At 38.4% G+C, this 13,931-nt stretch overlaps 1 protein-coding gene across 2 annotated transcripts in view; it reads left to right on the forward strand.

Annotated features, from left to right (window-relative positions):
• aqr (aquarius intron-binding spliceosomal factor) overlaps positions 1-13,931 on the forward strand; it is a 45,541-nt gene that overhangs the window by 4,365 nt on the left and 27,245 nt on the right. For both annotated transcript variants that reach the window (XM_023951542.1, XM_023951543.1), the window contains exons 11-22: positions 74-138; positions 1,896-2,012; positions 2,092-2,205; positions 2,447-2,550; positions 5,531-5,633; positions 8,033-8,153; positions 8,398-8,539; positions 8,701-8,879; positions 9,586-9,753; positions 11,437-11,606; positions 13,292-13,533; positions 13,622-13,771. In XM_023951542.1, the coding sequence (XP_023807310.1) occupies positions 74-138; positions 1,896-2,012; positions 2,092-2,205; positions 2,447-2,550; positions 5,531-5,633; positions 8,033-8,153; positions 8,398-8,539; positions 8,701-8,879; positions 9,586-9,753; positions 11,437-11,606; positions 13,292-13,533; positions 13,622-13,771 (1,675 nt within the window). The remainder of the gene's footprint in view (positions 1-73; positions 139-1,895; positions 2,013-2,091; positions 2,206-2,446; positions 2,551-5,530; positions 5,634-8,032; positions 8,154-8,397; positions 8,540-8,700; positions 8,880-9,585; positions 9,754-11,436; positions 11,607-13,291; positions 13,534-13,621; positions 13,772-13,931) is intronic.

The raw sequence follows: 13,931 nt of genomic DNA on the forward strand, positions 1-13,931 counted from the left end.
CTCATGTTTCGCACTTTAAATGAACAACATTGTGTATCTGAAGTAAAATCTTTTTCATGTCTGTTTACCACAGGGCCTCTGTCAATGGACAAAGTCCATTATTGTGAAAGATTCATTGAGCTCATAATTGATTTGGAGGTAAGACAGATTTTTAATTTGAACTTTACATCCCACTCTTGGTTTTCACTCAACTAAAGTTTATATGTAAAAACTGAGATCATGTCCACTGACATTATGTCTAGAATCAGTCATGAACAAAGTAATACGTCATTACTATGGTGTTAGTACAGGTGTTTTAGAATTTAATCATCGTTTACCTTTTAATTTCACTCTAATCAAATTTTTGTCACAGGGTGTTTGATAAATGTCAAATTCCAGCTCCTACTGAGGGCAATGTCTGGGGAAATGGGCTTTGGTTTATTGCCTAGTTCTATTTAGAAATAAAAGTTAATTAATTCAAGTTTTAGTTTGAATTCATATTAGCAAGAATATAAGATAATCATTTATTTTGAAAGATTTTTTTAGCTCCTAGCCATTCCCCTAAAAAGATCTACAGTCAGAAAGGCGCAAAATGTTCTGATGGTGAGTTCTTTTCTGTCAAATCAAACTTTTGTTTCTGACCAACGACTGTCAATGAAAGAAAACATGAAACATAACCCATTGGGTATGAAGTCAGTCTTTGGTTTTGTCACCATTTTGGGAGGATATATCTCAGTAAAACACAACCTTTCCTCTAATCGGTGACTAAATGGGAGAACCAAGCCAAAAGGCTATTGGAGCACACCAAGAACGACTGTTGTAAAGAGATATTATCCATGTTTGATTGTGTTTTGAATGTGAAAATGATACCAAATGATTAGCCTATGACAAATTTGCCCCTATTAAAGTTTACATCTATGTTAAACCTATCCATAGAGATAAAAAAACAATAATGGTGCAAGACTGTTAGTCATTAAGAGTGAATGAGAACTGACCTACTGGTTCAAAACCTCCTATAGGGATTAGTTACTCCACCAGGATGAAGTTAGTTTATGTTTTATATCTGCCTCAAACAGGAAGTTATGGGGATACGTCATTTTTAGGTTAGTGATTGTTGTGTGTATCTTTTTAATTTGTTGGAAATGAATAATTGTAGATATCAGTGTTTTACATTTAGCAAAATCGTGCCGACAGTCTTAAAATAAAGATATAAAGTTGTGTTAAAAAAAGACGGGAATGGAGAACAGTCAAGCCTTCAAATGAGGTTGTTGTGAAGACATGTTGTGCCACAAGACGATCATTTCTGCTGCCTTAGCAGATCAAATCTGTCTAACACAGACGCTCAATAGATTTCATCTGGCTCTTTGCTGACAGGTTAGCCTTGCAGTTCCTGCCAGCAGCTTGTGGTCAGCTAGCCTACTGTCTCCAGAGACTTTTCATGTCCTTCAGCACTATCCTTTCACAAAGCCTCAATCGCAAGAAATCCATACTTCCCATTCTGACGAGAATCTAAATATGATTGCAGGGAAAAGGATCCTATTCCGTCCGAAGGGTTACACTCAAAGGTGGCTTATAGATATTGAATTATTTGATTTATAGTTAGGGATGCAGGCGCTGCAGCTGCTGTCTTTAAAAGGCAGTTTTGAATCATGAAGCTGAAATGTATATCTTTCGGTTGGGAATCTGGCTGATTCTTTTTAAATTTACTATGATGTGCTGTGTTTTCCTCTCATAAATGGGGTTGACTTGCTGAAAAACTTGGTAATTGTTAAGTCAGTTGCTTTGTTTTACCCTTCCTGTTTAAAATGTTGGTGAAAATGCAATTAATTAGTTTTTTAAATGGCTTTCTTTCTTACAAAAGCATTCGTTCATGTCTGCTCAAAAGTACAAATGCTATGGCCTCCCTGTGTTTCCAGGCGCTGCTGCCCACCAGACGATGGTTCAACACAATGCTGGACGACTCTCATCTTGTGGTCAGCTGCCAACTCTCTGGCCTCCTTAAAAGAGAAACGGAGGGCCACCTCTTTTGTCAGGTAAAACAAGCTTTTAGTGACTTTGAAAACCTGTTTTCTCCGTGAAGAAATCCTAATTGGTGTTATTTGTTCTTTTCAGCTTCTCGACATGCTAAAGTTTTACTCTGGTTTTGAGATCAATGATCAGACAGGAAATGCTCTTACGCAGAAAGAAATGACCACGTTGCACTATGACAAGATCACTTCTCTGCAGGTAAACAGCGACTTAATCAGAGATCAGCAGAGTTTCTATCAGCCCTCTGTTAGCTGTGGGCTTTTTTTTTGGACATCCAGTTTTTTTGTCAGGTTTTAAATGTATTGAAAAATCCCTGGAAATGACAGAACCCAATCTGACTGAGAGGATTGTGAAAGAAATCACGTAGTGCTTGAAATTGACACAAGTTAATATATGTTTATATATATATGCACCAATAATTCTTTTTTTCATCTTGCAGAGAGCAGCCTTTTCTCATTTTCCAGAGCTGAATGACTTTGCGATGTCCAACGTAGCAGCAGTGGACACTCGGGAAACCTTGACCAAACACTTTGGCCATCTTAGGTAGGTAAACAAAACTGTTGGGACAAACAAATATCAAACAAATGTCAGTTTGTTCACTCTGGAGTGTTTTTTTTTTTTGTGAGCTACTTCGATAATGACTGCAAGAAGTGATCTAAATGCTTTAACATGACAAGCCTTATTTCATTTGACCAAACACATGTAAAACATGTCATTCAGTCACGCAAACTATTTGTGCAAAGTGAGCTAACACCTGTGCTCAGACGGTGTTTATGTTCTTCTGGGGTGGATGAAAAAAGTGGTGAAAAAGAGAGGGAGAGTGCCTAGTCATCTCCACACCAAGACCCCCGCCAAGGCAGCAGCGGTAGCCAGGACCCCCCAACACCCCACGGGATAGCAGATAGAGGAAAACTGCTGCCCCCCCCCCCCCCCCCCCCCCAGGACAGGGGGCCAACCAGCCTGCCTATCTGCCTCCCCCATTTCCCCCCATCAAATCATACCATCATACTAAGGGGTCAGAAACCACCAATACTTTGTTAAACAAGCTTTCTTGTTAGCCTGCCTTCGTTTTGTTTAAAGCAGAAGAAAAAGGTGTTCCATTGATATGAGAACGCTCCGTGTTCTGTTTTAATGAACTTTTGCTTGAAATGATCTCTCAACATCAATAATAACAGATGTTTAAATCAAGGCAGTGTCACTTTGGGGCACACTAAACAGGACACTGGTTGTGTTTCGAACAAAAAAAAACCCCCAAAGTTTTAAATCATGACTCTTGACTTTTCTTGTTTCCATTTTTTAAATGCTGTAGTGAATGATAAATACTTAAGCCCTACAGTTGGTGTCCTCCAGTCTGAATATTATGAGCTAAGCTGAGCTGACTCAGGTGAAAGACTTAGCTCAAGCATTTGTATATTTTTAGACTCTAGTCTCCCTTTTCCCTCCGTTTGGGTCTTGAATATAGCAGGCACTGCATTGTTCCCAGCTTCTCCTTCGCTGTCACCAGAGCGCCTCCCGGGTATCGCCGAATACACCCATCATATTTAACGAGGCAGTTTTCATTCAAACATCTCTCACTAATGCCAGTTTATTCCAGCTGTGCCACCCATGGGCTAAGCTCCCAGTCAACTGGTGTTCCGAGTTTATCCGCTAAGTACAACACAACACACAGACGCAGCTCTTCCTGCACACACACACACACACACACACACACAATGAAGACACAAACACGGGGAGTTTATTTCAGGACAAGGGAGCATAACTATTTCAGAATCATGAACATTCAGCTTTTATTACTGTGAATTACACTTTAGTTGTAGTTTGTGCAAACAATAAGATTTCAGATTTAGTTTAAAATTGGTGTCTTTTCTAAGCATGCACAACAAGATAACAATCAAGCTGTCAACCATATGTAGGGCAAAGTATAAAAAAAAGATTTAAACTTTCAAAATTAGATTTTAAGTTACTAAAATAATGGGTTCATGGGAAGTAATATACAAAACTTTTAAATACCTGATCAAATATTGATCTGTTTATTCTTGTAGAAAAATTGACAGTGAAAAATGAATTGCAATTATCCCTGCACATAAGAAATACATGAGAATTTAAATAACCTTAAGTGGCATTTTTCGTTTAGCACAATAAAAAGAGATTTACATAACTTGTTTTACTTTTTACATGACTGAAAGTTCAACAACATAACTTGGAAGCATTAGGTCAACAGGCCAGTTACTGTTCTATTCCTGCCATCGGTTGAGTTTTTGTCAAATGTCATTTTTCTGACACAGTTGTGCTGCTGCTATTTTGTTGCCAAGAGTAGAAATGGAACCAGATATTTAATGGTACCAGATTATGACAAAGTAAAATATCTAAGTAAAGCATAATAGGGGTGGGGATTAAATACGTTTTCTTCCTCCTAGTCCCTTTTGAGCAAATTGTCAATAACAGAAGATTGATAAGGAAGGGTTCAGTTTTCCTCCTTCCACTTCTTGTCAAGCAAATAAACACTATTAACAAACCTCAAATTTTATGGATTCAGTAGGTATTGTATGTATAACAACAATGCAAAGAAAATTAACATTTGATCCCTGATTAGGATGCAACATCAGTCTGAAACTACATGATCAGCCCAGATTTCCAATCTCATGATTTTGCTTAATTATATCTTAACATATTTTTACATGCGTTTGTTTATGTATGGATATGTATTTTCTTTTACTTTTAAGTTTTTAATTTCCCAATCAAGTCACAATTAGGTAATTGTCCAAAGTTTGATGTATCTATGTATAGATATGTCGTTTTTTTGTTTGTCTTTATTATTTTTGTTTTGATTGCTTAAAATAAACCAATTCAAGTGTGTACATGACCCATGCCTGAACGCCAACAGAGCCACCAAAGTGCACCTCTGGCAGAATATTCCACCCTACCGCTCAAGTGGGGCTTAACAAGCAGCTAGGATGCACATACACGGTCACTCTGGGTCAGTGCCACGTGTGGCTGTCCAGACCTGTCACTGTGTCCAGGCCCTGTCCTTCCCCCTGCACCAGACCTTGCCTCTGTAACAGTGTCAGCTGTATTAGAACAGGTCTGTATGCAGAGAGCCACGCCTCAGCTTTCTGAGACAGAGAAAGGCTTTGATTTTCATAATCCTGTCTCATCGCTGTGCCCTCAACCCTCGACACACACGCTGACTGAGCAGGACCACGGTGTCTCAGCACACAGAGGAACTGCTTTGTGAAGCAGGGCAGACAAACACAAAAAAAAAAATGATATGCGAGTGTTCTATTTGGGGAAAATGATGTCCAAAAAAGCTGAACTGACCTAATTTTGACAGACATCAGATTGTTTTTTTCCCCCCTTAATCTTCATCATTTCACTGCCACCAAATCATTATATCTGTGCTGCAATTAGTTATTATCTGCTTATTGTTATCCCTGCTCTGGATAATATGAGATACATTTGTAATTTGTAAATGCATTTTTTACGCGCCATCTAAACTTCTTGTTTACCTTCTCTGTGTCTGTAGTCCCAACATGCTCCACCGGGTGGCCTCATACCTGTGTTTGCTGCCAGAGCTGCCTGAAGGACAAGACACCACCATTGAAAAAGACTTTCTTCTTGAGTTGCTGGTTTGTTCTTTTAGATGTACCATATTTAAATGTTTGTCTATTCAGCAGATATGTTTATTCAACTGTCATATTTGGAATTTAAGTCTTGAATTTGTTAAATAAGTGTATCATTTTTAAATCTTCTCATCTGTTGTCCGTTAAGACATATTTTAGTGTAAATTTGCATCATTTCTTTTGATAGCCCCAAATAATCCTGAGGTATTTTTATTGTTTTCTATTTTCTTAGCATCTACTTGACCTTTCTGATATTATTTATTACTTACTATGACAAATGGTTCAAACAAATCTTTTGTTGGAATTGGCATTTTTCCGCAGATGCAGGAAATGCTCTTCCTAATGTGTTTCAAGTCTGTTAAATCAGCACTTGCAGAGAGAACTTCTACATACAGTACAGACCAAAAGTTTGGACACTCCTTCTCATTCCAAGAGTTTTTTTTTATTTTCATGACTATGAAAATTGTAGATTCACACTGAAGGCATCAAAACTGTGAATTAACACATGTGGAATTATATACATAACAAAAAAGTGTGAAACAACTGAAAATATGTCATAATCTAGGTTCTTCAAAGTAGCCACCTTTTGCTTTGATTACTGCTTTGCACACTCTTGGCATTCTCTTTATGAGCTTCCAGAGGTAGTCACCTGAAATGGTCTTGAAGGAGTTCCCAGAGATGTTTAGCACTTTTTGGCCCTTTTGCCTTCACTCTGCGGTCCAGTTCACCCCAAACCATCTCGATTGGGTTCAGGTCCGGTGACTGTGGAGGCCAGGTTATCTTGCACAGTGCCCCATCACTCTCCTTCTTGTTCAAATAGCCCTTACACAGCCTGGAGGTGTGTTTTGGGTCATTGTCTTGTTAAAAAATAAATGATGGTCCAACTAAACGCAAACCAGATGGAATAGCATGCCGCTGCAAGATGCTGTGGGAGCCATGCTGGTTCAGTATGCCTTCAATTTTGAATGCCAACAGTGTCACCAGCAAAGCACGCCCACACCATCACACCTCCTACTCCTTGCTTCATGGTGGGAACCAGGCATGCAGAGTCCATCCGTTCACCTTTTCTGCATCGCACAAAGACACAGTGGTTGGAACCAAAAAGGTCCAATTTGGACTCATCAGACCAAAGCACAGATTTCCACTGGTCTAATGTCCATTCCTTGTGTTCTTTAGCCCAAACAAGTCTCTTCTGCTTGTTGCCTTTCTTTAGCAGTGGTTTCCTAGCAGATACCATGAAGGCCTGATTTACACGGTCTCCTTTGAACAGTTGTTGTAGAGATGTGTCTGCTGCTAGAACTCTGTGTGCCATTGAGCTGCTCTTTAATCTGAGCTGCTGGTAACCTGCCATTTCTGAGGCTGGTGACTCGGATGAACTTAACCTCCGCAGTACAGGTGACTCTTGGTCTTCCTTTCCTGGGGCGGTCCGCATGTGGTTATTGTGACTGCACTTAGGGACACTTTCAAAGTTTTCCCAATTTTTGGGACTGACTGCCACTATGAAGAACCTAGAATATGACATATTTTCAGTTGTTTCACACTTTTTTGTTATGTATATAATTCCACATGTGTTGATTCATAGTTTTGATGCCTTCAGTGTGACTCTACAATTTTCATAGTCATGAAAATAAAGAAAACTCTTTGAATGAGGTGTGTCCAAACCTTTGGTCTGTACTGTATTTGTAGCAAAGATAACTCAACATGATTACAATAAATTATGCAGTACGCAGTTATTAACTGAAACCCTTTTAATAGCATTTTGTGTCACGGAGACTCTTCCTAAACTCACATTTGTAAACTGGAAAGTGTTAATGAAAGGAAAGAGCGGATGCCAGTATAGAACAAGATCCTAAAATAAAATTATAAGCAAAGGCAAGCTTTTTGCTTTAAAATAATAATAAGACAATGTTTATTTTGTAGATCAAATATTTTGTATAAAACTAGGTTTACTCTTTTCAGAAGTTTAGGTTTAGCATATTTTAATGTCAAAATAATGTTTAATGAATGAGTATTATAATATGTTTTTGCTCATTGAATATCTATTATTTGTCATTTTTCTTGAAATGTAAACATTTGCTGTGATTTTATAGCTGCAGACATTTAAGAAAAACTATCTTTAGATACAATATGATGCACACATAAGTGTAGCTTTCTGTCATAATGACCTGGGTGGCCTTTTATAAGCCTCAATAGTGGACACTTTTAGCAGAAGAGCTATATTTATAAAGAAAAATGATAAAACACAATGGTTAGGGTGACCCACTTCCTTTTTTTCCTTTGTGTGTCTTCTTGAAAGAGAGAAAGTAAAAATCCTAAACAATGGCCCAAGGGCGCAGTGGGGGCATTTTTTTCATTAACCCAGTTTCTGTGTGTGTGTGTGTTCTGTGTCACTGCCGCACGCACAGGTGTCCCGTCATGAGCGCAGGATCTCTCAGATTGAGCAACTGAACCAGATGCCGCTTTATCCAACAGAGAAGATTATCTGGGATGAAAACATTGTCCCAACAGAGTACTACTCAGGGGAAGGTGTGTGCTGGGAACCAAAGTGTGAACCGTTGTAATTATTAGTACTAACTCTAAGGGGTCTGTTGCTAATCTTATATCTAATTTTTCTGTACAACAAACCATTGGGTCTTTTTTTGAAGCTCTTTTAGCTGTGACATTAAATAGAAGCATATTATTCATTATTCATTTATTCTGTATGTAGTATTTTAATTTTTATTCACAGTAAATATTTGAGTTTATGCACTTTATTGCTGTCTTTTTTTAGGCTGCCTTGCTTTACCAAAGCTTAATCTTCAGTTCCTGACCCTCCATGACTATCTGCTGAGGAACTTCAATCTCTTTCGTCTGGAGTCCACATATGAGATTAGACAGGACATAGAAGATGTGGTTTGGAGAATGAAACCATGGTAAGATGTCTCTGCTTACAGCGGTGTTTATAGAACAGCCTTTGTCCGCCCTTGTTTCTGCAAAAGTAAATAATTTAAAAAATATGTCTAATGAGCAGCTTTAAATTAGGCCATTCTTCAGAAAGACTTGTTCCAGCATCTTGTGGTTTTTGTGCACACAGGCAGTCAGAATATGGTGGCGTGGTGTTTGGCGGCTGGGCGAGGATGGCTCAGACCATTACCGCCTTTTCCATAGTAGAGGTCGCCAAGCCCAACATAGGAGAGAGCTGGCCTGCACGTGTACGAGCTGATGTCACAGTTAACCTCAATGTGCAAGATCATATCAAGCATGAGTGGGAAGGTAAAAGTTCTCTTAAACATAGCCTTCCTTGGCTTTTACTTCGTCCTGCTTCCTCTTCGAATTTTCCTCATAACCACTCCCCCCCAGCATGCAGGTCATCACCTTTCTGAAGCCTTTCCCCTCAACGCACTGACTTTTTATTTTTTCACAAGTATTTTCCTTTCCGCTTTAGATAAAACGGATTTGAAAAGCTTTTGATTCGTTTGAACTTTAGGAATCCGTTTAAGCGTCAGACGTGATTATAGTTAAATAAAGTGAAAATGTAGTGTTTATCTGTAGACTTTGGGGATTGCACAGTTGTTTCTTGTTATTTCTCTCACCGCACAGCAAGAAGGGCCTGGTTCAAATCCTTTGTGTGTGGAGATAGCATGTTCAACCTATGCATGCGTGGGTTTTCTCCAAGCACCCCAGCTTCCTCCGGCAGTCCAAAACCATGCTACATGGTTGTGTCTCTGAATTGTCCCTCAGGTGTGAATGTGAGTGTGTGGTTGTTTGTCTCTGTGTGGTCCTGCGATGGACTGATTAACCTAAGTAGCCGGGTAGGCTCCAGCAAACTCGTGACCCTGAACTGATACAAGTATATGTAAAAAATGGATGGATGTATATCAGTCTCTAATTCTGTGCATCCAACAATAGGCTCTCATTCCAGTCTGTGATTCTGTTGTCTTTTTCATTCTATCTCTTCCTTCCATTCACCCTCCATCAGGTCTGCGGAAGCACGACGTTTGCTTCCTGATTACTGTACGGCCCAACCTGCCCTACGGCACCCGCTTCGACCGGCGCCAGTCCTTTGTGGAGCAGACTGGCCTTGTGTATGTGAGAGGCTGTGAGGTGCAGGGTATGCTGGATGAGAAGGGACGCGTCATTGAGGAAGGTATTCCTTTGCATCTGCTGCCCTTATGGACTCACATATTGAACAAAGATGACACAACATTCATGAGAAGTGGGAAACATTATTATAGTACATTGATATGGATCTTAATGCCTAAAAAACTATTATTTATTTGCACAAGAAAAGCTATGTTCATATGAAGTGGCTATAATTTATTAAGGGAAACTGTTTTTTTGATTGCTAATTAGCTAAAGCATTTTTTACTTGTTTATCTTTATCTGAGATCTCTGCATATTTGTAAAGGACTCTTCTATGACCTCAATAAGGATAGAATTGATTTGTTTATGTTATAATGCATAATGAACGTGCTGAGATCAAAATTGAACCATTTATCTATCATAGAAGGTACAATTTTTTTCAAATAAAATAAAACAAAACCAAATCCTGCTTTGACTGTTGTACACTCATGTCTGCAACCCAGACCAACCCAAAAAGTGGCATTCACCTAGTTTAGCCTTTTTTATCTGTAAGAACATGGATACGAGTGTTGAAGCACTCTTCCTTTGCTGTCTTGTCTGCTTGGATTAAATATGCAGCAGGAGTTCTCTGTAAATAGACCCTTTGCCAGGGAATGGGCCCAAACTATCTGTAGCTCTTTGGCTAACTGGCTGATTCAACAAAGCTTTGTAAATTTAGGTGTTAAGTTATATGAGCCAAAATGAAGTTTCTTTGCACATTTCTTTGTAGTTTTGCTCATATCATCTTTTTTAATTTGTCAATTAGTGACGCCTGGATGAAAGGTTAGATGGGCACCTCCACTCTGGATGGAGGAGGAGGAGAGGAGAACTTGGGCTGTTTGTTTCTGTTGACCGCTATTTTTCGGTTTCTTTGCAGTCACCTTTTCAGCCCATTGTCAGTAATGCTCAAACAAAGTCAATTTATTATTGTCTCCCTGATTTATTTTGTAAATAAAAATAAAACAGAATGGATTGGGGCATATTTTATAAGACAGAAGCGCGTCAGACACTAAACTGAACCCATCGCCTCCTCAGCTAGCTTCAACAGGAAAGCCGCCTCAACTTCAGTGAAAGTTTGAAATAAAATGAGCATTTTGGCTGTTAATATAATCTCCAATAATGTTTTAGAAAATAGAAGAAAGCATTTTCAGGTAAAACATTTTTCTATGAAAAGCAGATCTTCAGGCACTCACCTTAAATAATGGCACATGCACCTCGATGCGCGTTCCACTATTGTATTATCTGTAGCTTCCACTCTCCAGCTATCCCGCTCTCATTTCAGTAATGGGGTTTGATGGTTTCCCACGTAACTGCACATGGCCTCACAAGTTGAAAGCAGATACGATTAGTGACATCCTCCTGCGTTCTGCCCCACAGCTTCAAACACAATCTATTTGGATATTTGTGAAAGCTGCACTAGAAAAGACACTACAGCCCGAGTTCTGTCACTCAGGTTATATTTTATGAAAGCTACAGTTAGTTAAATCTTTTCAGTGTTTTCTCCTTTTCAAAGTGGGTTTATTTGTCAAAATTATACAAGTTGTTATTCAAATATTTTGGCTGAGCTTTATTTTATATAAAATGTATAATTATCTTCTGTTTTTTTGTATTCAATTTTATACTTGTTTGCAGAGAATCTCTTGTATAGTGTATAGTTCTAAGCTAAAATGCATTGATTCCTTGTTTCTGTATTTATGTTGCGATGTAGGACCTGAGCCGAAGCCAAAGCTTCGTGGGGACAACAGAACATTCAGAGTGTGGCTGGATCCGAACCAGTACCAACAAGACATGACGAGCAGCATCCAGAATGGCACAGAAGATCCATATGAGACTTTTAACATCATCATGAGGCGTAAACCCAAGGAGAACAATTTCAAGGTTCGCTCTTCTCTTCGCTTTCTGTATACTAGCAGTCCCTCCTAGGGAAAAATAAATGATGGTCCAATTTTAGTGTTTGTCCCAGCACCAGTACCGTTTTTCTAAAAGTTGTGATAAAATTTGCAATGTCTTTCAGTATCAATTTTATTCGTAGAATGATGTACACATTTTGAAATAGCTTTTTTTTTTAATAGTTTATTAAAGTGATACTTTATCCAAGTCGACAAAAAACTTTCTTGATGAAACTGTGCGTGAAACAGGGCTTTATTGCAGGATAAAACAAAATTTTATTATTATTCAAGACTGACTGTAAAATGTGTTATTTCAATTAAAACGACATGCTTGCTAAATTTTACACAAGAATGACCTAAAATATCTTTATATTTAGTTGAATTTTGACAAATGCAGAAAAGAAACTCAGATTTAATCAGTTTTACTTGTTTAATTAAGTAATGTTGCCAAAAAAAAGTTTATTTACAAGAAAAATCTGTTATTTTTTGTTTAATTAAGTTAAGTCAAGCACACAGACAATGGCCACTTAGCTTTAATTTTTTTTTAAAATTAATAACTAACATTTAATCTGAACTTCAATTTTCTCTGTAATAATAAAAATCTGTAACATTAGAAAACAAGAGTTTCAGTTAGAAAGATCACTTTGGCTAAACACTTGTCTCTGCCTGTGAATAAAATCATTTGGAAACATTGTAACTGTAAATTATACATTTAGAGTTTTTGTTTATACATCTTTTCTAAGAGAACATTAGTAATTAACATTACTATGTGGTAAAAAAAAAATTATCCTTTATGGCTACCGGTATTAATAACCTTAAATGAGCTCATACTTCATTCAACAGTCTGGCCAAAGGGGTTGATGGGAAGTTCTGAATATTTTCTTGCAAGCTGTAACTGCTCTCGGTCATGCGTGTTTGTAAAAGCATCAATTAAGACCTGGTCTTTTTTTTTTATTTTTGCAAAACCTTGCTGACATTAACAAGGAAGTGCAACACGACAGAACTTGTTCAAAATGAGAGTGACTGGCAAAGTTGCAGCGAAGTGATTGTAATTGGACAAAGTTGGAAGGTCAAAAAAAAAAGGAGTTGGTAAAATTTTTGGGAATCGTGTGATAGAAAAATGGCAAAGTTCTGGACGATTTTACTGCTAGGTGATTTATCTTGTGCCCGGGAACTTTTGATCTACTAACACTTCAGTGGTGTATCACACAGCCAAATTCCTCTGTAGATTGCGCAGGATGAGTCAGAATAACTCTAGTGGTGCTATCTAGCTAATAATTCTCTTTAAATTCCTCTATTCTTCTAGAAATATAAAACTTCCACTGAAAATCCTCATCCCTTAATTGTGGAGAAAGCTTGATATTTTACCACTTTTTAATGATGGCTTTGCTCAGTCTGTTGTGTCTGATCCCACACTTTTCTTCACAGCCAGAACTTCATTTTATATTTTGGATAGTGGAACTAATTAGCAAGAATCCCTTCTTTCTGTAATTTTTTTTTGTACAGACATAGTCTGCAAGTGCCTAATGTGTCTGGTTCAAACAAAAAACTCCTTATATTAGCCAGTTTCATCTGCCTCATCGTCCAGTCAAACTAACTATTTTTGATATGGCCCTTAATCCGTTTTGAATTCTAACAGAAAATGAAAGTGTATCACGTTTCTCTTTACTGTAGGCGGTGTTGGAGACCATCAGAAACCTGATGAACACAGAATGTGTTGTCCCAGACTGGCTTCACGACATCATCATTGGCTACGGTGACCCAGGCAGCGCCCACTACTCCAAGATGCCCAATCAAATCTCTACGTTGGATTTCAACGACACTTTTCTTTCCCTTGAGCATTTGCGATCTGCCTTCCCGGGTTACTCCATAAAGGTCTCAGAGGAGAACGCCGACCTTCAAATCCCTCCTTTCAGGTAAAAATTATAAACGTTCATGGAATTGCAGAAACAAAGATGCATCATAACAGCAAACTCTTTTCTTCCCTTCTCTTTACATTGCTAGAATCAAGTTTCCCAATCAAAAGAAAGCAGACAAAGGGAAGAAGAGAAAGGCCAATGAAGATGGGGAAGAAAAAGAGGAAGAGAAGATCTTGATTGTGGAGCCATACGTCACTCCCAACCGTGGACCATATCCCTACAACCAACCCAAACGGTAAGCAATGGAAACATTCAGGTGGGGAACTCCAGCTCTCAAGGGCCACAATCCTGCTGTTTTTTTTTAGATATACCTGGTCTACTTGCTGCTAATTACCTGGATCAGATGCATTTTATTAGCACAAAGCTATAGGGGGGACCAGGTCGAGAGGGCTGTG

The sequence above is a fragment of the Oryzias latipes genome, chromosome 22 (assembly GCF_002234675.1).
Source record: "Oryzias latipes chromosome 22, ASM223467v1".
Classification (NCBI taxonomy): Eukaryota; Metazoa; Chordata; class Actinopteri; order Beloniformes; family Adrianichthyidae; genus Oryzias; species Oryzias latipes.